The sequence below is a fragment of the Chelonia mydas genome, chromosome 5, assembly GCF_015237465.2.
Source record: "Chelonia mydas isolate rCheMyd1 chromosome 5, rCheMyd1.pri.v2, whole genome shotgun sequence".
Classification (NCBI taxonomy): domain Eukaryota; kingdom Metazoa; phylum Chordata; order Testudines; family Cheloniidae; genus Chelonia; species Chelonia mydas.
The window spans coordinates 279,521-307,438 of NC_051245.2; the positions used below are offsets into that span (position 1 = coordinate 279,521).

The following is a 27,918-nucleotide window of genomic DNA, read 5'->3' on the forward strand; positions in this document are numbered from 1 at the left end:
ACGTGGCAGCTGTTCAACAGTGAATAGCAATGCTACTCAGCCATTTCTGACTGGAAGAAAACTGTACCCGACTGCAAGTACAGGGGGAATTTATGTGGCAGGCCATAATTACCTGCACAGGAATTGGGCCAGGGCCCCAGTGCTACCATCCCTTGTGCAAAGTGCTGGGGGATTGTTAAAGCCCACAAGTGGTCAGGACCTTGGTATTACAGCCTCTCCAGCAGTGCCTCTTTGCCCCACACTGGGGCACTGGGTCAGTGTGGAGGCAGAGAGAGGAGCCCCAGTCACCCATGCCATGATGGGCAGTACCTAGGTGTTCCGTTGAGGTGCCTCATGCAGGTGCTGATCAGGCCCAGCTCTGCATAAGCTTGTGAGAGCTGATGGGATCACAGCACAAGGTGGCCTGGCCAGAGGCTGTGGGAGTTGCCAGATGATGGTCTCCAAGTGAGACCAGTTCTGCTGGTCTGAAGGGACAGGGTGGTAGAGCTCAGGGAAATGCTCATTGCCAGCTAGGAAACATTTTGCTTTGTGGGGGCTGAACAGTAAAGTGTGTTCTGCCTGAATCTCTTTGGCTAAGAATAATTCCTAGGTGCACCTGGAGAACGGTCTGTCGGGCAGAGTCCATCCACCCCCCGCCCAGCACAATGGGGTGTCTGTGTGAAGCCCTTTAGGGACAGCAACCTGTGCTGGGGAGCGTTGGCCTGTCAGGAGCTGGGCAATGGAAATTCCTAGGCTCTCTGCCCGGGCTCCCCCTAGTTCGGGGGGGGCAAACTTTTTGGCCTGGGGGCCACATTGGGGTTCTGAAACTGTATGGCAGGCCGGATAGGGAAGGCTGTGCCTCCCCAAACAGCCTGGCCCCCGCCCCCTAACCGCCTCCTCCCACTTCCCGCCCCCTGACTGCCCCCCTCAGAACCCCTGACCTATCCAACACCCCTTGCTCCTTGTCTCCTAACCGACCCCCCCAGACCCTGCCCCTATCCAACCCCCCCACTCCCTGTCCCCTGACTGACCCCTGCCCCTTATTCAACCCCCCTGATCCCTGCCCCCTTACCATGCCGCTCAGAGCACCGGGACTGGCAGCCACGCTGCCCAGCAGAGCCAGCCACACTGCCGCGCAGTCTAGAGCACCGGGGCAGGCCGGCGGCTCTCGCAGCCCCGCTGCCCAGCAGGAGCTCGCAGCCCTGCCACCCAGAGCGCTGGCAGCATGGTGAGCTGAGGCTGCGGGGGAGGAGGGACAGCATGGGAGGAGATTGTGGGGCAAAGCTGAGTGAGTGTGTGTGGAATAGACTCTTCCGGGAGCAATGGGAATGCAGCCTCCTGGCCTCTGCCTCCATCACATCCCTGAGTGACTATAGGGCCCAGTGCTCATTGCCAAGGCAACTGGAGCAGGGAGACCTGATTCCTCTCTTTGTGTATGGGCCAGGCAGGGGCCTGGGGGAAGGAGCACAATCATCTCAGGGCACTAGCAGTGAGCAGGGAGGGGCTCGGAGAGAGGACGGGGGCAGGAGAAGACAGCGTTGGAAGAGTTCTCTAAAAACATCCGCTCAATGTGCAGCGGCAGTCAAAAAAATTAACAGACTGCGAGGAACAGGTAGAAAAGGGAGAGATAATAAGACAGAAAATATCATAATGCCACTATATAAATCCATGGTGCCCTCACGCCTTGAATACTGCATGCGGATCCATTCACTCCATCTCAAAAAAGATAAATTGCAATTGGAAAAAGTACAGAAAAGGGCAGCAAAAATTATTAGGGGGATGGAACAGCTTCTGTATGAGGAGAGATTAAAAAGACAGAGACTATTCAGCTTAGAAAAGAGACGGCTAAGGGGGAGGTCTGTAAAATCACGAGTGGTGTGGAGAAAGTGAACAGGGAAGTGTTCTTTACCCCTTCACACAAGTATTTCTTCACACAGTGCACAGCCAGCCTGTGGAGCTCCTTGCCACAGGGTCAGTGTGGGGAGCAGGGGCTGGCAGCTGGGGAGACACTGGAACCTCTCAGTGAGGGAGTGGTTTGCGTTGTGGCTAAGCACAGCCCTCCAGCATCCCCTGTGGTGAGTTCTATTTAAGTTGGGTGGGCTGGGTACCAGGCCCTGGTACCATTGTGGATGGTGACAGGACTGTGCCCTGTGCCTGGAGGTGTTGGATGCTCAGGGCTGAGTTGTGCAGGGGTGAGTGCCTCTGTGTGCTCCTGATGGTGGCTGTGTCTTTGCAGCTCGCTGGGAAATGGCGACGGGTGAGAGAGCTGCCTGTGTAGGCCTCACTTTGTTTCCCATCAGAATGGCTGGGACAGGCTGACGTGAGGCCAGAGGACAGCAGTTAATGGGCCAAGATACCATGTGGATAAGCACAGTGCAAATGCAGGGCGAGTGAACTGCAGGAGCAAGGCAGAAAGAGGGGAGAGAATGCGGAGAGGGGAGAGGACGGAGCGTGAGGAGGGAGATGCAGATGCAGCTGATACACTGACCCCTGGTGACCCACCCAGGCTCCGCCATCAGCATTTGGACACCCAAGGCCAGACTTTTCCTCCCTTATACATGCTGAAGTCTCTGGGAGCACTTACAGAGTAAGGGTAGCAGAATAGGCCATAATGAATTACCTTCCCCTGCCTTAAGAGCCTGAGTGGGATTTCAGAGTTTGGCTCAGGCCCATTGCTCTGAGGGATACAGAGGAACCATTTTGCCTGCTATGAAATACAGTCCCCCCTGAGTCAGGGCATGGCAGCTGAGTAACAGCCACACAGCACTCTACACAAGAGTGACGAACAGGAAATGGAGGGGTGTGATGCAGCAGGGAGGGGGAGTGTTGACCTGGAAATGTGGCAGGGGAGTTTCACTGGGAATGGGAGACCTGAGAGCCTGTAACCTGAGCCAAGAGGGGGAGGGGGAGGTAACACCTCTGCCTGGGAATGTGGAAAAAGGCTGCAGGAGAGAGCCTTTGGGGGGGGGGGGGTTGTTAGTTTCAGTTTGGTGCTGGGTGGAGGAACACAGGGAACCCCAGGGCTGGGGTCTAAGCTCCCTGCTCCCCCAGAAGGACTTGACTGAGGGGCCCTGGTTGTACCCACAAGCTCTGTTTTGGACTGTGTTCCTGTTGTCCAATAAACCTTCTGGTTTACTGGCTGGCTGAGAGTCTCAGTGAATCCCAGGAAGAGGGGTGCAGGGCCTGGACTCCCCCCACACTCCGTGACAAGGGGAATCCTGGACTCAGTGAAACTGTAGGCAGGAGCAAGGAATGCGGGACAGGCTCACCTAAGCAGGGACGGGTTGGCAGCAGACATGCCAAACCCGTGAAAAAATGCAGAAATTGGGCTTGTTTTTGGCTTAATTGGCTTGTGAGTTCCTTGTTGGCTAGTTTTTGGCTTTTAGCTTTTTGCTTTTTTTTTTTGATCGGATCCTGGCAAGCAGGGGCAACGAGGAGCAAGCAAGGACAACGGGGGGAGAGAGTCAGGGGTGTACAGTGGGCCCACCCAGCACGCCGGGGGGATCTAGTCACATAGAGTGTTGGGGTTCTTAGGGATTGGCTTGTTTTGGCCTTGTTTTGAAATGGGATTAGTTTGATTTTTGTCTTATTGTGAAAGTCGGGGTGCTTATTTACAGCATGAAAGCTGGCAACTGTGGTTGGCAGGCCGTGCTGCTGCCTGGGCAGTTCTGCTGGGGCCAGTGCTGTGAGCCCCGTATCTGTGGCTCTTAGTCTGGTTTCTGTGCAGGCAGCGCCAGGATGAGCTGTGCAGCAAGATGCCTGCCGAACACTCATCATCTGATAGCAGATAGGAAAGATTTATGTGGGAATTGGACTCTTCCTGGGAGCAGAGGTGAGGGGGAGGGGCCTGGAAGAATGAGGAGAGGGGTCGATGGGGGGCTCTGGCAGAGCTGCAGAGAAGAGCGAGGGCCCTGTTCAGTATGGCGCGGGGGGACTGATTGGCCTCTGAGGCTGGGAAATTCCCTGGGGAGCCCCAGGCCTCAGAGGCCGCCTCTAGCCCAGCAGCTTTAGGGCTGACTCTGCCCTGGGCTAAACATGGCACACGTTACATGGATTAAGAACTGGCTAACTGATAGGTCTCAGTGTAAGTGTAAACAGGGAATCGTCATCGAGCAGTGCTGGGGATTGATTCTTGGCCCTATGCAATTGAACATCTTTATCAGTGACCTCGCAGAAAACATTCATTCATCACCAATAAAGTTTGCAGATGGGAGTGGTAAATAGTGAAGAGGGCAGGTCATTGATACAGAGCAATCTGGATCACTTGGGAGGCTGGGCACAAGTAAACAACAAGTCTTTTAGTACAGCTAAATGTAAGTGTACCCATCCAGGAACAAGGAATGCAGGCCATATTTACAGGATGGGGGACTCTATCCTGGGAAGCAGTGACGCTGGAAAAGATTTGGAGGCTGTGGTGAATAATCAGCTGAACAAGAGCTACCAGTGGATTGCTGTGGGCAAAAGGATTAATGCGATCCTTGGATGCATAAACAGGGGAATCTCAAGTAGGAGTAGAGAGGTCATTTTACCTCTCTATTTGACACTGGTGCTTTAATGCTGTGTCCAGTTCTGATGTCCACAATTCAAGAAGGAGGTTGATAAACTGGAGAGGGATCAGAGAAGAGCCACGAGAGTAACCAGACGATTAGAAAACCTGCCTTAGTGACGGACTCCAGGAGCTCACTCTATTTAGCTTAACAAAAAGCAGGTGAAGGGGTGACTCGATTACAGTCTGTAAGCACCTGCATGGGGAACAAATATTTAATAATGGGCTTTTCAGTCTAGCAGAGAAAGGTCTAACATGATCCAATGGGTGGAAGGTGAAGCTAGACACATTCAGACTGGAACTGGGATGTACATTTTTGACAGTGAGAATAATTAATCATTGGAACAGTTTTCCAAGGGTGGTGGTGGATTCTCCATCTCTGTCCATTTTTAAATCAACATTGGATATCTTCGAACAGATCTTCTCTGGGAATTATTTTGGGGAAATTCTCTGGCCTTTGTTCTACCTGAGGTCAGACTAGATGATCACAGTGGTCCCTTCTAGCCTCAGACTCTATGAACAAAGTGGGGGGTAGGGAAGGGAAGGGTGACAGTCAGGAGCTGCTAGTCAGCAAGTGAGACTAAAAGCTCTGCAGAGCTTTCTCCCCACTCTAGCAACATCACCTGTGTGCAGCCAGCATAGCTGCACCAAATAGATTCCTGCACAGGGAGTGTGGAGCCAGTGCTTCGGGCGGAGGCAGCGCACGGAGCCCCGTGGCCCTCCCGCCTAGGAGCCGGACCTGCTGGCCACTTCTGGGACGCAGCGCAGTGCCAGCCAGGACAAGTAGGGACTAGCCTGCTTTACCACCGCAACACTGTCGACTGGACTTTTAACAAAAACTGTACACCTGGTCACCCTCGGTCAGACTGGTCCTAGGGCCTGTGCTGTGCAGGGGGTCAGACTGGTCTTAGGGCCTGTGCTATACACAGGGTCAGATTGGATGGTCACACTGGCCCCTTCTAGCTTCACAATCTGTATTCCATGTCCTCGTTGCAGCCCAGGCCCAAGTACCCCTCCAGCAGAGCAGCTTTGGCAGCTTTTAGCAATTGTGGTGGTCTGATCCAGTCAGATATCTGCACACTTGTGGTGTTTGAGTCCTGCCCACAAGCCGCCAGCCCTGGGCCCACACTATAGAGGGAAGCAGTGGTGGGGCAGCAGTGCCACTGCAGCTACATCTACACTCTAAGCTAGGGAGCGAATGCCCTGCTGCTGTTCACGTACTTGTGCAAGCTCTGCTAGAACGAGCGCATGGAATCACTGCCCTTATCCATGGTGTAATGATGCAGCCTTTGGCGGGACACTACTGAGAGTATCAATCCAGGACAAGTTGCTTAGAGCAGGGCAGTTACAGCCCAAGGCTGGGGTTCCTTTGCACACCAAGCCAGCCAAACAGAGAGGACTTTGGTTTTACCCACTGGCTAACTAGAAGTCATACAAGCAATTCCCTTAGATACTCCAGTGTCCCAGTACCACCAGCAGCACCACTTCTTATGGGGACGAATGGTTATGAAAACCAATACCCAGTAAAAGAAAAAAGGTTCTCCCGATCCCAAAGAACCAAGCCTCAGACCCAGGTCAATATACAAGTCAGATCTGACCCACAAATCACGCTGTTGCCAATCCTTTAGAATCTAAAGGTTTATTCATAAAAGGAAAGAAATATAGATGAGAGCTAAAATTGGTCAAAGTAATCAATTACATACAGCAATGGCAAAGTTCTTGATTCAGGCTTGTAGCAGTGATGAAATAAACTACAAGTTCAAATCAAGTCTCTGGAAAACATCCACAGCTGGGATGGGTCATTCAGTCCTTGGTTCAGAGCTTCAGTGTAGCAAAGTTCCTCCAGAGGTAAGAAGCAGGATTGAAGACAAAATGGAGATGACGCAGCAGCCTTTTATAGCCCTTTTGCCATGTGGAAGGACCCCTTTGTTCTTACTGTGGAAAATCACAGCAAGCAAGATGGAGTTTTGAGTCACATGAGCAAGTCACATATCCATGTGTCATAAATATAAAGGGAAGGATAAACACCTTTAAAATCCCTCCTGACCAGAGGAAAAACCCTTTCACCTGTAAAGGGTTAAGAAGCTAGGATAACCTCGCTGGCACCTTACCAAAATGACCAATGAGGAGACCAGATACTTTCAAAGCTGGAGGGGGGGGGAAACAAAGGCTCTCTCTGTCTGTGTGATGCTTTTGCCAGGAACAGAACAGGAATGGAGTCTTAGAACTTAGTAAGTAATCTAGCTAGATATGCGTTAGATTCTGTTTTGTTTAAATGGCTGATAAAATAAGCTGTTCTGAATGGAATGTATATTCCTGTTTTTGTGTTTTTTTGTAACTTAAGGTTTTGCCTAGAGGGATTCTCTATGTTTTGAATCTGATTACCCTGTAAGGTATTTACCATCCTGATTTTACAGAGGTGATTATTTTACTTTTTCTTCTATTAAAATTCTTCTTTTAAGAACCTGATTGCTTTTTTCATTGTTCTTAAGATCCAAGGGTTTGGGTCTGTGTTCACCTATGCAAATTGGTGAGGATTTTTATCAAGCCTTCCCCAGGAAAGGGGGTGTAGGGTTTGGGGAGGATTTTGGGGGGAAAGACGTTTCCAAGCGGGCTCTTTCCCAGTTATATATCTGTTAGACGCTTGGTGGTGGCAGCGATAAAGTACAAGGGCAAAAGGTAAAATAGTTTGGACCTTGTGGAAGTTTTAACCTAAGCTGGTAAAAATAAGCTTAGGGGGTTTTCATGCAGGTCCCCACATCTGTACCCTAGAGTTCAGAGTGGGGAAGGAACCTTGACACCATGCATGATTCAGTTCTTTACAGGTAGAGCAGCCGTTGCTCACATGCTGCCTTGAACATTCCCAGGAAGGCTTCCCATATGTAGATTGGAGTCTCCCAAGCTCTATTGTCAGTGAAGTGTTTCTTGATTGGGCACTTAATCTGAAAATTCCTTTCTCAAGAAGCTGACCACATGCCTCACTAATGCTACTAAGAATCAAACACATTGCGATACAAGTACAGAGCCAATATTCATAACTTCAAATACAAAAATGATACACACATACAGACAGCCCTAATTATAACCAGCAAATTACAACCTTTTCATAGACACCTTACTTGACTTCCTTTGTACAAGACTTGGTGCAACTGTAGGGCCTTGGTTGCCACAATGATCTATATGTTCACAGTTTATGTCCATAACGTCATGCATGATGACATGGGTAGTAGCACTGGAGGCACGGTGGGGCCGTGCCAAATACATGCCCCCCATTTCAGGCATGTTTGTACTCAACACAGCTAAGCCAGGCTCTGCTGCCGTTACCCATGCTACCGGCGCTATGCTGTTATTTATGTATGTCTATGAACAGGTTTCAGAGTAACAGCCGTGTTAGTCTGTATTCGCAAAAAGAAAAGGAGTACTTGTGGCACCTTAGAGACTAACCAATTTATTTGAGCATAAGCTTTCGTGAGCTACAGCTCACGAAAGCTTATGCTCAAATAAATTGGTTAGTCTCTAAGGTGCCACAAGTACTCCTTTTCTTTTTGTCTATGAACAGCAACTCACACCCAGCTCATAGCGTAGACATACCCTAAGACAGCCCCTGAGTCCTCTGTAGAATGGGGAGGGTTCTCCCCCTTCCCCCCACAGCAGTGCCATTGGGTCTCAGGGAAATGAACAGCCTCAGGGCTGGGCCTGGGAAAATCGATCTTTCTCATCCATAAACTCACTCTATTAATATCAGGTGTCTTTCCATAGCCATTGCCAAGGGTGGGGCCAGAGAGCAGCGCTGTCAGCCCATCAGGCTCACCTCCTGAATGGGCCGAGTGTGACAACACCACTGCCAGGCTCCCGGCCCTGCTCAGAGTCAGGGCCATGGAGACCCCAGCTACAAGAGCTGTACCTTGTGGGATGGGGGTTTGACGCAGCAGGGAGGGGGGAGTGTTGACCTGGGAATGTGGCAGGGGAGTTTCACTGGGGATGGGAGACCTGAGAGCCTGTAACCTGAGCCGGGAGGGGGATGGGGAGGTAACACCTCTGTCTGGTAAACTGGACAAAGGCTGCAGGAGAGAGCCTGCTGGGGGGGGGTTTGTTTTCAGTTTGGTGCTGGGTGATGGAACGCAGGGAACCCCAGGGTTGGGGTCTAAGCTCCCTGCCCCCCAGAAGGACTTGACTGAGGGGTCCTGGTTGTACCCACAAGCTCTGTTTTAGACTGTGTTCCTATTGTCCAATAAACCTTCCATTTTACTGGCTGGCTGAGAGTCACAGTGAATCCCAGGAAGAGGGGTGCAGGCCCTGGACTCCCCCACACTCCGTGACAATGGGTTGTTCTCCGCCCCAGGAATTGGGGGCTCCACTGGCCCCTTTCACTGCCCTCCTCTCCAATGTTTGTGTCCCCAGATTCTCTGAACCCACTCACCCCAGCCCCCACATTGCTGCCTTTCTTGTTCTAGGGTCTGCTTGCCCATTTCTAAACTTCATCAACCTGGAGAGAAATGCATATTAGAACCAGCATGGTACATGTCACTGTGATCAGAGCAACTCCCCACCAGGGAACCCTGCCCCTCAGTGACATAAGAACAGCCATACCGGGTCAGACCAAAGGTCCATCTAGCCCAGTATCCTGTCTTCCAACAGTGGCCAATGCCAGGTGCCCCTGAGGGAATGAACAGAATAGGTAATCACCAAGTGATCCATTCCCTGTCCGCTCATTCCCAGCTTCTGGCAAACCATCCCCAGCTGGGGAACAGGGGCCTTGCACCAGGCCTGAACCTCAGTACCCCCAAGGTCTGCCTGCCTGAGATTGGGAGTGAATTCGAGAGGGGAAGACATCCCACACCCAAGATCCTTCAGAATCAGAGGGTTAGAAGGGACTGCAAGGGTCCAGACCTAAGGATGCTGAGCAAGAGCAGGTTAGCTGAGTTCCGTGGCCTATTGACCTCCCCTTTCCTACCTCCCCCCCCCCCACCCTTCTGAAGGGTTGCCAACCCTTCAGGATTGCCCTGGAGTTTCCAGGAATTAAAAATTAATCTTTCATTAAAGATTATGTCATGTGATGAAACCTCCAGGAATATGTCTAACCAAAACTGGCAACCCTACCCCTCCTGGAGCTAAGCCGTAAGGCACCTACCTGCTCCTCCTTAAGATCCAGCTCTGCTCCAGGGCCTAAGGGAAAGTGCCAATGGCTCAGGGCTAAGCAGAAGAGCCAGTGGAGAGAGCTGAGAATGATTATCTTGTAGCAGGCCTAGGTAACTCTGCAGTCTTAGCCCTGCTCCCCTCCTCCCTGCATTGTGTTTCTCAGGCTCACTCATTTCTCTCGAGCTCTTTGGGGCGGCTCAGTACCTGTGAGACTGAGCGTGTCTCTGGGGCAGTACGGTGCTCCAGAGAGGCTCCCTTGCAGCAAGCAGCTCATAGATCTTAAGGCCTGTTGGGAACATTAGATCATCTAATCCGACCTCTTGTATACCACAGGCCAGAGACGTTCATCCAGTTACCCCTGTATTGAGCCCAATCGCATGTATTCGAGTAAAGCTTTTCCAGAAAGGTACCAGTCTTAATGTGAAGACAAGAGGTGGAGATTCCACTCTAGGAGTTTGTTTCAGTGCTTAAGCACTGTTACAAATTGTGCCTTATTTCTAATTTGATTTTGTCTGGTTTTAACTTGTAGCCATTGGTTCTTGTTTTGCCTTTCCTGCTAGGTTGAAGAGCCCCTTATTACCAGGTATTTTCTCCCTAGGAAGATCCTTGTAGGCTGTAATCAGATCATCTCTGTCTTCTTTTTGATAAGCTAAAGAGATGGAGCGCCTTAACTCTTTCAGTCTAAAGCATTTTTCAGCCCTCACATAATTTTTGAGGCTCTACTCTGCACCCTCTATAATTTATCAACAGCTTTTTAATAATGTGGACACCAGAATTCACCGCAGTATTCCAATGCTGTAAATATAGAGAGGTAAAACCACCTGCCTAGCCTCCTCCCTACTCCCCTGTTTATATGCCCCATGAGCACATGGTCTGGAGTTTCTTCATCTCATTAGGAATGTAGGGAAAAGTGTAGCCTTCCTGCTAAGCTAAATGTCTTCAGGCTTTACTCTTTGAGAGCACTGACCCAGAAGAGGTAGGGGTGAGGGGTCGGACTCTGGGAGGGAGTTTGGGTGCTGGGTGCAGGCTCTGGGCTGGGGCAGTGGGTTGGGGTGTGGGCGGGGGGTGAGGGGTGCAGGCTCTGTGAGAAAGTTTGGGAGCAGGGTGTGGGTTATGGCCTGGGGCAGGGAGTTGGGGTGCGGGAGGAGTCAGGGGGTGGCATTTACCTTGGGCGGCGCAGCTCCCAAAGTGACCAGCACACCCCTCTGGCAGTGGCTCCTAAGTGGGGGTGTCTTGGGGGGTCTCTGTGCACTACTGCCCGCAGGTGCCACACTTCCCGGCCAATGGGAGCTGTGGAATTGGCGGTTGGGGGGGCAACGCGCAGAAACAAACACACACTGCAGGGCTGCTCCTGAAAGTGGCGTGGAGGGAGGGAGGCAGCGTGGTCAGGGAGTTGCCTTAGTATAGCAACCAGGCAAGGTACTAACAAACTTCAACAGGACTTTATTTTTAAAGTGGAAACCTCATTACAAGCTGCTGCTGCACCCTCGGTAGCTGTCACTCTGCCTCCTCAACTTCCCCCGCCCTTTCCTGTCCTTTCAGACTCCCAACAGCCAGTGCTCCCAGTTCTAATAATTACAAGCAGCATCTAAACACCACATTCCCTCCTCTGTTAAGAAACTCTCCCAATTAAAATAAACATTATTGTTCTAACCACAGGAACAAATATGAAATAAGACACTATACTGTTGGCAGAAATATTACACTGAAAACACCGTAGATACTACATATCATAGTCTCTAGTCCAGACAGGTGGTCGTCTGGGTCTGACAGGCCGTCTCTCAAGCCCCGGTTCCAGGTCAATGTCTTGTTGTGTTGATACTACAGTGAAGCCGTCCAATGCAGACTGGGTGTTGGCATAATCTCCTCTTGGTGCATAGGCAGGTGCAAGATAAGAAGCATTCCATACCTGCCCATCAGAAAGTTGATAGGTGTAAGGTCCCTTCTTCTCTATGATTTTAAGAGGAGCTGTGAATTTATGGTCCCCTTTGAGTAAAATTCCAGGTTTTTGTATTCTAACGAAGGAACCGCACTCAAACTTTGGTTCCTTAGCTTGTCTGTGAAAGCCTTATACTTTGCTTGGTTCTGTTCAACTGTTTGTCTCAGATCATCCTCGGTTGGGGCATCCGGTCGTGCCTTTAACAATCCAGGAATGTTCAGTTTAGTATTCATTTGTTTCCCATGCAGTAACTCTGCGGGCGATCTTTGCATGGTGGTATGTCGTATAGCCCGGTATGCTTGCAAGAAATCAGTAGTGAAGGTTATCCACAATCGCCCTTCCAGTTTAGCCGTTTGCAAAATCTCTTTCAAACTTCTATTAAACCATTGGATTTCCCCACTGGCTTGAGGGTAATATAGGGATGACCTTCTGTGTAAAATGTTCCTCTGTGCTAGAAAAGTTTCAAACTCCAGGGAAGTAAATTGACTACCATTATCTGAAACCAGTTCTTTGGGGTTACCTTCCCTGCTAAAAACTGAAGAGAGGAACTTAATTACTGTAGCAGAAGAGATTTGCGATGTAAACACTACCTCAGGCCATTTACTGAAATAGTCTATTAAAGTGATGGCATAATGGCAGTCACCTGGAGCAGTATCAAAGGGTCCTACAATGTCAATCGCCACTTTTTCCCATGCAGATTCAGGAAGAGGAACAGTCTGTAATGGAGGGGTACATGTCACTGCTGTCTTATCATGCATTTGTCAAGTGACACAGGATTTTAGTTCAGCCTGTGAAATTGTATGCCCCAGAAAGGAGAGTTCAGTTTATCTAAATTTGCATTTGGACCTATTAAGCTTGAGGCCTGCTTTGCTGATGCAGTTTAGTACAGACTGCAGGTTATTGTCATGTTCCTCAGAAGTATTTCCAAACACGATAATATCATCCAGATAGCACTGAACTCCATGTTGATTCTTCAGAATCAATGACATCATTTTTTGGAAGGCACTTGGGGCAGATGCGAGACCCTATGGAACACCTTTAAAACGAAATAGTCCCTCATGTGTAATAAATGCTGTGAGGTCTGTGCTATCTTCATGCAACGTAACCTGGTAGTATGTGCTCTGCAAATCAAGAGTAGAAAACATCTTTGCTCCATGGAGTTCTATAAATGCTTCTTCTGTGTGAGGAAGAGGATGGCTGTCAATCACAATAGCTCTATTTGGCTCCCTTAAATCCACACAAAGGTGAATGCCTCTACCCTTCTTCTGCGTCACTACGACAGGTGAAACCCATTCTGAGGAGTCAATGTCTTCAATAATGTCCTTTTGAACAAGTTTTCTAAGTACCTCTGAAACAGCTTCCCTGACTGAAAATGGTAGCTCCGTAACTTCTGTTGTACAGGCATCACATTATTCTATATTTTAACTTTATGCAGAAACCTATAAGCACAGCCGAGTTTCTCCTCAACCTGGTGTTGGGTCCCAGCTGAAACTGGTGTGTGTACCGCAGGAGTGCTTTGCTGAGGAAGATCAATTCGTCCATTAACTACCCTGAGATTTAAAGCAGCCAATAAATATCTGCCAAGGATAGGAGTGCCTTTGTGGACAATGTAGAACTCTGCAGTTACACAGCAATCACCAAAAGTAACTATTGTTGGCAGGCAGCCACATACTGGAATATGGTTTTTCAAATAGCACACCAAGTGAAGTTTGGGTTGAGTAAGAGGCACATCTTTAAAGTAATGCAAATAGATGGAATCAGGTAGTATAGATACTGCTGAGCCAGTGTCCAACATTAGCTGAATAGGGTGTGGTTTGCCTGAGGGTATGGCGGAAACGTTTACAGTGCACTTTATTCGTTCTGGAATATGTGCAGTAGTGATTTTGTCCACGCTCAGCACAGTAACATCTGGTATTGTAACTGTATGCACCTGTTGATTGAACTGGCTGCTGTGACATACTGTAGCAAAATGTCCAATCTTTTTGCAATGATTGCACTGAGCTACTTTTGCCGGACATCCTGTGTAGCTTGCAAGGTGTTGTGGGGATCCACAGCGAAAGCATGCTTTTACTGTATTTTGAATTTGCTGATTTGGTGGTTTTTCATTAGTTTTTCTCTTGCAATTGTGTGTCTGCAGCAATAGTGAACTTTTCTGCAAAGGAGTCACAGCCTGGACTGTGCCTCCTGTATCCATGCTCATCATTTTGGCTTCAGCTGTAGCTGACTCAATCTGAGTAGCAATGGTTATTGCTTTTTCTAGTGTAAGTTGTGGTTCTAGAAGTAAGCGTTCTCTTACACAAAGCATGGTTGTTTTCTCAATGAGCTGGTCTCTAATCATCTCATCTGCCATATTCCCAAAGTTACAAGTTACAATCAGACTCCTCAGGGAAGCAATATACTGCATTATAGTCTCCCGTGTTTTCTGCTCACGCTGGCGAAATCTATAGTGATTAGCTACTACATTCAGTTTTGGCACAAAAAGGTTCTTTAATGCAGTGAGTGTAGTCTCATATTTATCATCTGCAAGGGGAAAAGTGTAAAATATACGCTGCCCTTTTGCTCCAAGGCAGTGGATTAGCAGAGCACGCTTTCTTACTTCAGAAATCTCTGTAGCACTGATTGCAAGCAGATAAGTCTCAAACATATGGATCCAGGCAGTAAAAGCAATTAGAGGCTCACCTGGGCTTTGCAGAAAGGTGCAGGTGGGTTCACAGGCAGAAGATCCATCCTCGTCGCCAAAATGTTGTAGCAACCAGGCAAGGTACTAACAAACTTCAACCGGACTTTATTTTTAAAGTGGAAACCTCTTTAACAAGCTGCTGCTGCACCCTCGGTAGCTCTCAGGCCACCTCCTCAGCTTCCCCCCCCTTCCTGTTTCCTGTCCTTTCAGACTCCCAACAGCCAGTGCTCCCAGTTCCAATAATTACAAGCAGCATCTAAACACCACACTTAGCTCTGCTGTGCTGCTGCTGGTACGTCTCTGCGCCCCTTTGGGGGGCGGGGGGCAGTGGGTCTCCATGCACAGCCTGGGGTGGAGCAGTGCGTGGAGTCGCCTCCGCCCGCCAGGGACACGCAGAGATGTGCCAGCCGCTTCCGGGAGTGGCGTAGGGCTACCAGCCACAGAATACAGGCAGCCTGCCTGCCTGAGCCCTGCTGCACCACCGGCTGGGCCTTGGGGGCTGGTTGTCAGGTGAGATTTGTCCTGCATTTTGGGGGCCCCCCTATGTAACGATGATGGCTTTGGTGGGACCCAACGGAGAGTGCCAATTCAGGACAAATGGCTTAGAGCAGGGCAGTTACAGTCCAAGGCTAGGGTTTTTCCACCTCTAAGGCTAACCAAACCAGCCAAACAGAGAGGACTTTGGTTTTACTCCACTAGCTAACCACAAGTCACACAAGCAATTCCCTTAGACACTCCAGTTTCCCAGTATCACCAGCAGTGCCACGCGTTATGGGGACGAATGGTTATGAAAAACAATACCCCAGTAAAAGAAAAAAGGGTCTCTCAATCCCAAAGGACCAAGCCCCAGACCAGGGGTGGGAACACTTTTTGGCCTGAGGGTCACATCGGGGTGCGAAACTGTATGGAGTGCCGGGTAGGGAAGGCTGTGCCTCCCAAACAGCCTTGCCCCCACCCCCTATCCACCGCCTTCCACTTCCCAGCCCAACTGCCCCCCTCAGAATCCTCGACCCATCCAACCCCCCCTGCTCCTTGTCCCCTGACTGCCTGCTCCCAGGACCCCCCCCACCCCAATCTTCCCCCCCTGGGACCCCACCCACAATCCAACCCCCCTGCTCCCTGTCCCCTGACTGCCCCCCGACCCCTAGCTACACCTCCACCCCGTGACAGGCCCTCCTGGGACTCCCACGCCCTATCCAACCTCCCCTGTTCCTCATCCCCTGACCGCCCCCCCCCAAACCTATGCCCCATCCAACTACCCCGATCCCTGTCTGCTGACTGCCCCCAGGGACCCCCTACCCTATATCCAACACCCCCCGCCACTGCCCCCTTACCATGCCACTCAGAGCAGCAGGCGCTCTCAGCCAGCCGCACTGTCCGCAGGGCGAGCTTAGGCTACGGGGGAGGGGGGACAGCAGGGGAGGAGCCGGGGACTAGCCTCCCCAGCCAGGAGCTCAAGGGCAGGGCAAGGACGGTCTGGTGGGCCAGATATGGCCCACGGGCTGTAGTTTGCCCATCTCTGCCCCAGACCCAGGTCAATATACAAATCAGATCTTACCCACAAATCACGCTGATGCCAATCCTTTAGAATCTAAAATCTAAAGGTTTATTCATAAACGGAAAAAGATAGAGATGAGAGCTAGAATTGGTTAAATGGAATCAATGACATACAGTAATGGCAAAGTTCTTGGTTCGAGCTTGCAGCAGTGATGGAATAAACTGCAGGTTCAAATCAAGTCTCTGGAGAACATCCCCAGCTGGGATGGGTCATTCAGTCCTTGGTTCAGAACTTCAGTGTAGCAAAGTTCCTCCAGAGGAAAGAAGCAGGACTGAAGACCAGATGGAGGAGCTGCAGGAGCTTTTTATAGTCTCTTGCCATGTGGTCTCTGCTTTCTTTGTCCCAAAGACAAGCTGTCCATCCCATGGCCTGGCAACACCTCAGAGTTCTGTCCATAGGCCTGTCCCTGCACACCTTGCTGAGTCCCAAGGCGTATCTGCCTTCTCTCAGTGGGTCACTTGTATCGCTGATGGTCCTTAATGGGCCATCCAGCAGGCTAGGCACAGCTGACACCAGCTTGTCTGGGGTGTCACCCAGAAGCACAGCACAAGTTTGAACTACAGACAGTATAGAGCCAATACTTAAAATTTTAAATACAAAAATGACACATGCACACAGATAGCATAATCATAACTAGCAAACCGTAACCGTCTTTTAGACACCTTATTTGACCCCCTTTATACAAGATTTGGTGCCACTACAGGATCTTGGTTGCAACAATGATCTATACGGTCCCAGATTATGTCAATAACGTCACACCCTGTCATTGGGGGCCCTGTGCCACTGCGCTGTTTGTTTCATGGTAAATCCTCTTCTGCCTGAGTGAGAGGAGGGGGAAGGGTGAGAAACTGGGAGGGAACTGGGAGCAAGTGTGGGGCAGTGCAGCTGGGCGGGGATTGGAGGGCTGCCTGGAACTGGTTTGTTTGCTGCCAGCTCATGGCTTCCACTCATTCTCTCTCTCTCTCTCTTTTCTTTTCAAGGTCCTAACCACGGTCACTGGAGCTATGCAGGTAAATACACTATGGTTACTCTTACCCTTTCATATCCCGCAGCAGGCCCTGGGCCCGTGCCAGCTAGGGTTAATTATTACAGGGCTGCCTTGCTCACTCCCATGTTCTGCCTTGCCCTGCCCCTGTTCAGCAGCAAGGAGGGGATCTGTACCAACCCCAGAGGGGCTCACAAGCATTTCTGGGGCCTGACAGGCCCAGGGAAAGGTGGGAGCTGCTCAGATTCAAATAAGAGAGAGTGACCCTGTCGGAAGCCATTGTTGGGCCCCATCCTGCCCATCTGTTCTGTGTTCCCACAGGCTAAAAGGTTCATTCACTCACTGAGCTGGACTTCACACACACACACACACACACACACCCCCGGGGGTCACTGGGAGAGCCAGGTTCCATGTTCACGCAGACCTAGGGTTGCTTCCTCTGCTGGAACATCGACCCCTGGCTTAGAAGCACCTCCTCTCTTATGGGGTATTGACTCACCAGTCCTGTGTTCCCCTGCCATATGCACCCCACTTTGCAGCGAGGCTGGCTGTGCAGCTCCCTGCCCATAGGGAGGTGGCCCAGGGCACAAGCCAGGCTCCTGACCCTGTGCCTGCCTGGTGAACTGGCTGTTCTGTTGCCCGCAGGCACAGCCCAGCTGGATAGAGAGTTCCTCACATCACTGGCGTCCCACACCCCTGGGGCCTTTAACTGGGGCTGGGACTGGAAATCTCAGCTGTGCCTACAGGACCTTTGCTTTGCTCTTTGAGCTTCCTGGCTCCCCTGACTCCACCATGCTGGGCTCCTCTGCTTCCTTATTTTCCTTCCATGCTGGGTTTCCCTGCTTCTCTCTCCACCCACCCCATGCAAGCTGCTGTCCTCCCGACATTCACACCAAGGCCCAGGTCACCATTATCCTGAGCCTTGTGTCTCATTTGCCCTGTAAATCAGCGTGGGGACACCTTATGCTCACTTTGCACTGGTGTCAGTGACAACACAAGGTGCAGGGGACTGGTGAATTAGGCCCCAAAATGTGAATTGGGCCCTAGAGAAAGGTCTCACTCAGGGTATGTCTATACTACAAAATTAGGTCTAATTTATAGAAGTCGATTTTTTAAAAAGTGATTTTATACAGTCGATTGTGTGTGTCCCCACTAAGCACATTAAGTTGGCGGAGTGCATCTACAGTACCGAGGCTAGCATCGACTTTCGGAGCATTGCACTGTGGGTAGCCATCCCACAATTCCCGCAGTCTCTGCCGCCCATTGGAATTCTGGGTTAAGTTCCCAATGCCTGATGGGGCAAAAACATTGTCGCGGGTGGTTTTGGGTAGATGTCGTCAGTCGCCCCTCCCTCCATGAAAACAACAGCAGACAATCATTTCGTGCCTTTTTTCCGTGCGGGCGCCATACTGCTTTCAGCAGACGGTGCAGTAGGTCTGCAAACCCTCATCATCGAACGACCGCTTCCGCTGCCACTCTGCTCTCCTGCTCTCCTGATGCTATGAATCCACCTCGCAGGTCCTCTACATGACCATCGTCATCCATCGCTTCAGCTGCCACTCTGCTTTCCTGGTGGTCTTGCAGAGCCGCTTCCACTGCAACTCTGCTCGGCTGCTCTTGTCGTGCCATACCACGGCAAGCATGCAGCCTGCTCAGCTGTTGTGTCCTGGCAGCAGACGGTGCAGTAGGTCTGCAAAACTGGTCATCCAACTACCACCTCCCCTGCAACTCTGCTCTCCTGCTCTCTTGCAGACGCCATATCATGGCAAGCATGGAGCCCGCTCAGATCACTGCGGCAGTTATGAGCATTGTAAACACCTCGCGCATTATCATGCAGTATATGCAGAACCAGAACCTGCAAAAGCAGGCGAGGAGGCGACGGCAGCATGGTGACGAGAGTGATGAGGACATGGACACAGACTTCTCTCAAACCACCGGCCCCGGCAATTTGGCCATCCTGGTGGCAGTGGGGCAGTCTCATACCATGGAATGCCAATTCTGGGCCTGGGAAACAAGCACAGGCTGGTGGGACCGCATAGTGTTGCAGGTCTGGGATGATTCCCAGTGGCTGCAAAACTTTCACATGCGTAAGGGCACTTTCATGGAACTTTGTGGCTTGCTTTCCCCTGCCCTGAAGCACAAGAATACCAAGGTGAGGGCAGCCCTCACAGTTCACAAGCGAGTGGCGATAACCCTGTGGAAGCTTGCAACGCCAGACAGCTACCGGTCAGTTGGGAATCAATTTGGAGTAGGCAAATCTACTGTGGGGGCTGCTGTGATCCAAGTAGCCAACGCAATCACTGAACAGCTGATATCAAGGGTAGTGACTCTGGGAAATGTGCAAGTCATAGTGGATGGCTTTGCTGCAATGGGATTCCCTAACTGTGGTGGGGTGATAGAAGGAATGCATATCGCTATCTTGGGACCGGACCACCAAGGCAGCCAGTACATAAACCGCAAGGGGTACTTTTCAATGGTGCTGCAAGCACTGGTGGAGCACAAGGGATGTTTCACCAACATCAACGTGGGATGGCCGGGAAAGGTACATGACGCTCGCATCTTCAGGAACTCTGGTCTGTATGAATAGCTGCAGGAAGGGACTTACTTTCCAGACCAGAAAATAACCGTTGGGGATGTTGAAATGCCTACAGTTATCCTGGGGACCCAGCCTACTCCTTAATGCCATGGCTCATGAAGCCGTACACAGACACCCTGGACAGTAGTCAGGAGCTGTTCAACTACAGGCTGAGCAAGTGCAGAATGGTGGTAGAATTTGCTTTTGGACATTTGAAAGTGCGCTCGCGCAGTTTACTGACTCAGTTAGACCTCAGCGAAACCAATAATCCCACTGTTATTACTGCTTGCTGTGCGCTCCACAATATCTGTGAGAGTAAGGGAGAGACGTTTATGGTGGGGTGGGAAGTTGAGGCAAATCGTCTGGCCGCTGATTATGTGCAGCCAGACACCAGGGGGTTAGAAGAGCACAGCAGGGCGCGCTGCGCATCAGAGAAGCTTTGAAAACCAGTTTCATGGCTGATCAGGCTACGGTGTGACAGTTCTGTTTGTTTCTCCTTGACGAAAACCCGCCCCCTTGGTTCACTCTACTTCCCTGTAAGCCAACCGCCCTCCCCTCCCCCCTTCGATCACTGCTTGCAGAGGCAATAAAGTCATTGTTGTTTCAAATTCATGCATTCTTTATTCATTCGTCACACAAATAGGGGGATAATTGCCAAGGTAGCCCAGGAGGGGTGGGGGAGGAGGGAAGCACTGGGTGGGGTGGTGGAGGAGGGGAGGAGGGAAGGACAAGGCCACACTGCACTTCAAAACTTATTGAATGCAAGCCTTCTGTTGCTTGGGAAGTCCTCTGAGGTGGAGGCCCCTCCCACCCCCCGCATTCTTGGGCGTCTGGGTGAGGAGACTATGGAACTTGGGGAGGAGGGCGGTTGGTTACACAGGGGCTGCAGTGGCGGTCTGTGCCTTTCCTACACCTCAACCATACGCCGCAGCATATCATTTTGATCCTCCAGTAGCCTCAGCATTGCATCCTGCCTCCTTTCATCATGCTGCCGCCACCTTTCCTCTTGATCCCGCCACCTCTCCTGTTGCTCCCGCCACCTGTCCTCTCGCGCTTCCCTCCTGTCCTCGCGTTCATTTTGTGCTTTCCTGGACTCTGCCATTGTCTGCCTCCATGCATTCTGCTAGGCTTTTTCAGTTTGAGTGGACTGCATGAGCTCAGAGAACATTTCATCGTGAGTGCGTTTTTTTCTCCTTATCTACGCTAGCCTTTGGGACAGAGATGCTAGTCACAGCGTTGAAACATTTGCAGCTCTGGGAGGAATAAAAGGGAGATTAAAACTGAAAAAGACACACTGGCCATTTAAAAGGAGGGGCTGATGTTGTCGGGTTAACGTGCAGCACAAACCCAACTAACCCCCACCCCCAATTCTCTTTGATGATCGCTTCACCCCTCCTCCCACCGCATGGCTAACAGCGGGGATGATTTCTGTTCAGCCACAGGCAAACAGCCCTGCAGGAACAGCCACCTCTGAATGTCCCCTTAATAAAATTCCCCTATTTCAACCAGGTGACCATGAATGATATCACACTCCTGAGGATAACACAGAGAGATAAAGAACGGATGTTGCTTGAATGCCAGCAAACACCCACACTGCCATGCTTTGTTTTGCAATGATTCCAGATTAAGTGCTACTGGCCTGGCGTGGTAAAGTGTCTTACCATGGAGGACGCAATAAGGCTGCCCTCCCCAGAAACCTTTTGCAAAGGCTTTGGGAGTACCACCAGGAGAGCTTCATTGAGATGTCCCTGGAGGATTTCCACTCCATCCCCAGACACGTTAACAGACTTTTCTAGTAGCTGTACTGGCCACGAATGCATCCCAAGTCTTCAGGGCAAATTAATCATTAGAATCATAGAATCATAGAATATCAGGGTTGGAAGGGACCGCAGGAGGTCATCTAGTCCAACCCCCTGCTCAAAGCAGGACCAGTCCCCAACTAAATCATCCCAGCCAGGGCTTTGTAAAGCCTGACCTTAAAAATATCTAAGGAAGGAGATTCCACCACCTCCCTAGGTAACGCATTCCAGTGTTCCACCACCCTCCTAGTGAAAAAGTTTATCCTAATATCCAACCTAAACCTCCCCCACTGCAACCTGAGACCATTACTCCTTGTTCTGTCATCAGCTACCACTGAGAACAGCCTAGATCCAGCCTCTTTGGAACCCCCTTTCAGGTAATTGAAAGCAGCTATCAAATTCCCCCTCATTCTTCTCTTCTGCAGACTAAACAATCCCAGTTCCCTCAGCCTCTCCTCATAAGTCATGTGTTCCAGTCCCCTAATCATTTTTGTTGCCCTCTGCTGGACTCTTTCCAATTTTTCCACATCCTTCTTGTAGTGTGGGGCCCAAAACTGGACACAGTACTCCAGATGAGGCCTCACCAGTGTCGAATAGAGGGGAACGATCACGTCCCTCGATCTGCTGGCAATGCCCCTACTTATACACCCCAAAATGCCATTGGCCTTCTTGGCAACAAGGGCACACTGTTGACTCCTATCCAGCTTATCATCCACTGTAACCCCTAGGTCCTTTTCTGCCGAACTGCTGTCTAGCCATTCTGTCCCTAGTCTGTAGCGGTGCAAGGGATTCTTCTGCCCTAAGTGCAGGACTCTGCACTTGTCCTTGTTGAACCTCATCAGATTTCTTTTGGCCCAATCCTCCAATTTGTCTAGGGCCCTCTGTACCCTAACCCTACCCTCCAGGGTATCTACCTCTCCTCCCAGTTTAGTGTCATCTGCAAACTCGCTGAGGGTGCAATCCACACCATCCTCCAGATCATTTATGAAGATATTGAACAAAACCGGCCCCAGAACCGACCCTTGGGGCACTCCACTTGATATCGGCTGCCAACTAGACATGGAGCCATTGATCACTACCCGTTGAGCCCGATGATCTAGCCAGATTTCTATCCACCTTATAGTCCATTCATCCAGCCCATACTTCTTTAACTTGCTGGCAAGAATACTGTGGGAGACCGTACTTCCCCCGATCGCCATGAGTTTTCAAAGATAATGGCCAATGGCTCTGCAATCACATCCGCCAACTCCTTTAGCACTCTCGGATGCAGCGCATCCGGCCCCATGGACTTGTGCTCGTCCAGCTTCTCTAAATAGTCCCGAACCACTTCTTTCTCCACAGAGGGCTGGTCACCTCCTCCCCATGCTGTGCTGCCCAGTGCAGTAGTCTGCGAGCTGACCTTGTTCGTGAAGACAGAGGCAAAAAAAGCATTAAGTACATTAGCTTTTTCCACATCCTCTGTCACTAGGTTGCCTCCCTCATTCAGGAAAGGGCCCACACTTTCCTTGACTTTCTTCTTGTTGCTAACATACCTGAAGAAACCCTTCTTGTTACTCTTAACATCTCTTGCTAGCTGCAACTCCAGGTGTGATTTGGCCCTCCTGATTTCACTCCTGCATCCCCGAGCAATATTTTTGTGCTCTTCCCTGGTCATTTGTCCAATCTTCCACTTCTTGTAAGCTTCTTTTTTGTGTTTAAGATCAGTAAGGATTTCACTGTTAAGCCAAGCTGGTCGCCTGCCATATTTACTATTCTTTCTAGAATTAAACATGCTTGCTTTTAAACTGTGTATTATATTTACAAAGGTACACTCACCAGAGGTGCCTTCTCCACCTTCAAGGTCTGGGAGCCCAGGCTGGGAGGGTACTGTCTCCAGGGTGATAAACAGTTCCTGGCTGCCAGGGAAAATGGTTTCTCCACTTGCCTGATGTGTACTATCTTCAACCTCCCTCTCCTCATCATCTTCCTCGTCCCCAAAATCCTCATCCCTGTTGTGCGAGAGTCCCTTGCAGGAGTCCATGTACAGGTGTGGGGTAGTTGTAGGGGCACACCCTAGAATTGCATGCAGCTCATCATAGAAGCGGCATGTCTGGGGCTCTGACCCTGAGTGGGCGTTTGCCTCTTGGGTTTTTTGGTAGGCTTGCCTGAGCTCCTTAAGTTTCACGCGGCACTGCTGTGGGTCCCTGCTGTAGCCTCTGTCCTTCATGCCCTGGGAGATTTTTTCAAATATTTTGGTATTTCGTCTTTTGGAATGGAGTTCTGATTCATCTCCCCATACAGTGATCAGATCCAGTACCTCCTGTTCGGTCCATGCTGGAGCTCTTTTGCAATTCTGGGACTCCATGGTCACCTCTGCTGATGAGATCTGCACAGTCACCTGTGCTGATCAGTTTGCCACGCTGGCCAAACAGGAAATGAAATTCAAAAGTTCGCGGGGCTTTTCCTGTCTACCTGGCCAGTGCATCTGAGTTGAGACTGCTGTCCAGAGCAGTCACAATGGAGCACTGTGGGATAGCTCCCGGAGGCCAATACCGTCTAAATGCGTCCACACTAACCCAAATTCAACCCGGTGACGTCGATTTCAGCGCTAATCCCCTCATCGGGGAGGAGTACAGAAATCGATTTTAAGAGCCCATTAAGTTGACAAAAATGGCTTCGTTGTGTGGATGGGTGCAGGGTTAAATCAATCTAATGCTGCTAAATTTAACCTAAACTCATAGTGTAGACCAGGGCTCAGACATGCCAATGGTCAGATCTGCCCTCCTGAGGCCCAGTGATGGGCTGGAGGTGGGGGTCCAGTACCTCTTATATCGGGATTGTGCACCAGCCCAAAGAAGGCTAAATGCATCCCTGTGTCTCCACCCATCCTGTTAGCCCATTAGCGCTAAGGGCGTGTTCGGTGCGGCGCTGAGCCGTGTTGACCAACGCCCCGTGAGCGCTAAGGGGGGGCGTTCGGTGCGGTGCCGAGCCGTGTTGGCCAACACCCCGTTAGCACTAAGGGGGGGCGTTCGGCGCGGTGCCGAGCCGTGTTGGCCAACACCCCGTTAGCACTAAGGGGGGGCGTTCGGCGCGGTGCCGAGCCGTGTTGGCCAACGCCCCATTAGCGCTAAGGGGGGGCGTTTGGTGTGGTGCTGAGCCGTGTTGGCCAACACCCCGTTAGCGCTAAGGGGGGGCGTTCGGCGCAGTGCCGAGCCGTGTTGGCCAACACCCGGGTGCATGGCTTTACTCCTGCTTCACACCACCAGGGTTGTACTGAGCTATTTGCAAACAGCGACAGGCTGCGATGTGCTGCCACACCCTAGGCTTGTGAATACCCTGGGTATTGATCCTAAACCAGTCCCCTGGTCTGCTCACTCCATGTAGGGGAGAAACATGTAAACGCTGTCTCATGAGTCCGTCCTACCACTCTTCACTGTGCTCACGCGAACTGCACCTCTCTGAGTGCTCTGCCTGAACCGGTCCCCTCTCATGCCCCCCTAAATATTTCCTCCCTGGATACTCACTCTCAAATTCTCCTAACACAGACCCCAGGCTCTTCCCTACATGCTCATCCTACCCTGTTCCCTGGGTGCTCCTGCTGACCATCTCCCTAAGTGTCCACCCCAAACTGCTCGGCCCTTAATGCTCTTCCCTGCGTGTCCATTGTAAAGCTCTCTTCTCAGGTGCGCCCCTAAATGATTCCACAATGGTTTCACCCGACATTGTTCCTCTCTGGATGCTCGCCATACCTGTTCATTGACGGTTTGCCCTACACTGCTCCTCCCTTGGTCCTTGCCCTAAACCGTTCTGTGAGTGTTCACTCTAAATTGCTCCATCTCTGGGATTCACTCAAAAAACATTCGTCCAGCGTTCACCCTAAAGTGCTGCTCCCCACATGCTCACGCTGAATTATTCCCTGGGTGTTTTCCCTTAATTGCTCCTCCTTGGGTGTTCACCCTAAACCAAGCCATTGGTGTTCATCATAAACCTTCCCAGGTGTGTGCCCTGACCAGTTCCCCGGTCACTCACTCTAAGCCACTCTGCCTAGCAATACGCACCATGAATTGTGCTCTGTGGGTGCCACCCATCTCTACTCCTCCCTCAGTGCTCACCCGAAGTGTCCCCCAGGTGCTCAGCCTAACCTGTTCCTCCTTATGAGTTCCAGCTTAAACCTCTCCTGGGGTAACTAGGAGCCAGCTGTGACCCACCAGTACCGCTGTTTCCAGCTAAAGCCCTGCTCAGGACTTTTAAATATCCTGCTCCCTCTAGCATGGCAGCGGGTCCTGTGGGACCTGTGGGATCCCAGTCCCTCTGCAGGGGTCTACCAATAAGGAAAATAGCCCATTCACTGAGCCCAGGCAGGGAAACCCAGAAACCTTTATAGGCACTCAAAATACAGGAATAAGGAACAGCGCAGCCTAACAGGACTTAAAGCAGACACGTGCCTGGGGAGGAGCTATGTGGGCCAAGGGTCCCCCAGAAGTGGTGACGCACACGCGCACGTGTGTCTTCAGTCACAGCCCCTGTAGACGCACACGCGCACGTGTGTCTTCGGGCACAGCCCCCGTAGATGCACACGCGCACGTGTGTCTTCGGGCACAGCCCCCGTAGACGCACACACGCACGTGTGTCTTCGGGCACAGCCTCCGTAGACGCACAAGTGCACGTGTGTTTTCGGGCACAGCTCCCGTAGATCCACATGCGCACGTGTGTCTTCGGGCACAGCCCCCGTAGACGCACACACGCACGTGTGTCTTCGGGCACAACCCCCGTAGACGCATACGCGCACGTGTGTCTTCGGGCACAGCCTCCGTAGACGCACACGCGCACGTGTGTCTTCGGGCACAGCCCCCGTAGACGCACACGCGCACGTGTGTCTTCGGGCACAGCCCCCGTAGACGCACACGCGCACGTGTGTCTTCGGGCACAGCCTCCGTAGACGCACACGCGCATGTGTGTCTTCGGGCACAGCCCCCGTAGACGCACACGCGCATCTTCGGGCACAGCCCCCGTAGACGCACACGCGCACGTGTGTTTTCGGTCACAGCCCCTGTAGATGCACACGCGCACGTGTGTTTTCGGTCACAGCCGCTGTAGACGCACACGCGCACGTGTGTCTTCGGGCACAGCCCCCGTAGATCCACACGCGCACGTGTGTCTTCGGTCACAGCCCCCGTAGACGCACACGCGCATGTGTGTCTTCGGGCACAGCCCCCGTAGACGCACACGCGCACATGTGTCTTCGGGCACAGCCCCCGTAGACGCACACGCGCACGTGTGTCTTCGGGCACAGCCTCCGTAGACGCACAAGCGCACGTGTGTCTTCGGGCACAGCTCCCGTAGATCCACATGCACACGTGTGTCTTCGGGCACAGCCCCCGTAGACGCACACACGCACGTGTGTCTTCGGGCACAGCCCCCGTAGACGCACACGCGCACGTGTGTCTTCGGGCACAGCCCCCGTAGACGCACACGTGCACGTGTGTCTTCGGGCACAGCCTCCGTAGACGCACACGCGCACGTGTGTTTTTGGTCACAGCCCCCGTAGACGCACACGCGCACGTGTGTCTTCGGGCACAGCCCCCGTAGATGCACACGTGCACGTGTGTCTTCGGGCACAGCCCCCGTAGACGCACACGCACACGTGTGTCTTCGGGCACAGCCTCCGTAGACGCACACGCGCATGTGTGTCTTCGGGCACAGCCCCCGTAGACGCACATGCGCACGTGTGTTTTCGGTCACAGCCCCTGTAGATGCACACGCGCACGTGTGTTTTCGGTCACAGCCCCTGCAGACGCACACGTGCACGTGTGTCTTCGGGCACAGCCTCCGTAGACGCACACGCGCACGTGTGTCTTCGGGCACAGCCCCCGTAGATACACACGCACACGTGTGTCTTCGGGCACAGCCTCCGTAGACGCACAAGCGCACGTGTGTCTTCGGGCACAGCTCCCGTAGATCCACATGCGCACGTGTGTCTTCGGGCACAGCCCCCGTAGACGCACACGCGCACGTGTGTTTTCGGTCACAGCCCCTGTAGACGCAAACGCGCATGTGTGTCTTCGGGCACAGCCCCTGTAGATGCACACAGAGACTTGGCTCTGTCTGTCTCGGTCTCATGCACACACAAGGGCTTCATGTGTACATGGACACAGGTCCCTGTGTTGCCCAGCTGCGTGGAAATGGGAGAGACGGGACTTGCTCTCTGTGGTGCCGCCTGTGAGTTTCTGGTGCTGCTCACTGTGCAGTGAAGTCCTGTTGCCCACAGGGCCGCCAGCATGTTTCCATTCATGGCCGTAGCTCTGCTGCATGTCTCTCCCCCCCGCCATGTGACTTGCGTTAGCAGTTTTGCCTCATGTCTCCGAGCTGGCCAGCCAGGCTGCCTCTGAAAGGGCCATGAAGGGCAGGGCAGCAAAGCGTTCCCTTAGTGGCAGAGAGGGAGCAGCACAGCTGCGCCAGGAGCGTGTCTCTCCCTGCCAGGATCAGGCTGTAACTCCTCTTCTCACAGCTTGTCCAGCTGCTCCTTAAAATAGATGCTCCTGGCAGTGCACAGGGCACAGAGCCCAGTCCTGTGACAGCTGCCCCAAGATTCCAGCAGCTTCAGAGCCCAGCACTGTCTGCTGGCAGAGCAGGCCCTGGCCATCGGCTGCTGTCTGGGCAGGAAGCAGCATCGCAGTGCTGCGCCTGAAAAGGCTTCTGAGCAAACCTGGAGGGAGCTAGAGCACAGGGCAGGAGCCCC

The 27,918-nt window shown here is 51.8% G+C and overlaps 1 protein-coding gene across 3 annotated transcripts in view; it reads left to right on the forward strand.

Annotated features, from left to right (window-relative positions):
* Positions 1-27,918, forward strand: part of CA9 (carbonic anhydrase 9) — a 63,562-nt gene that overhangs the window by 6,412 nt on the left and 29,232 nt on the right. For all 3 annotated transcript variants that reach the window (XM_043546467.1, XM_043546468.1, XM_043546469.1), the window contains exon 2: positions 16,822-16,851. In XM_043546467.1, the coding sequence (XP_043402402.1) occupies positions 16,822-16,851 (30 nt within the window). The remainder of the gene's footprint in view (positions 1-16,821; positions 16,852-27,918) is intronic.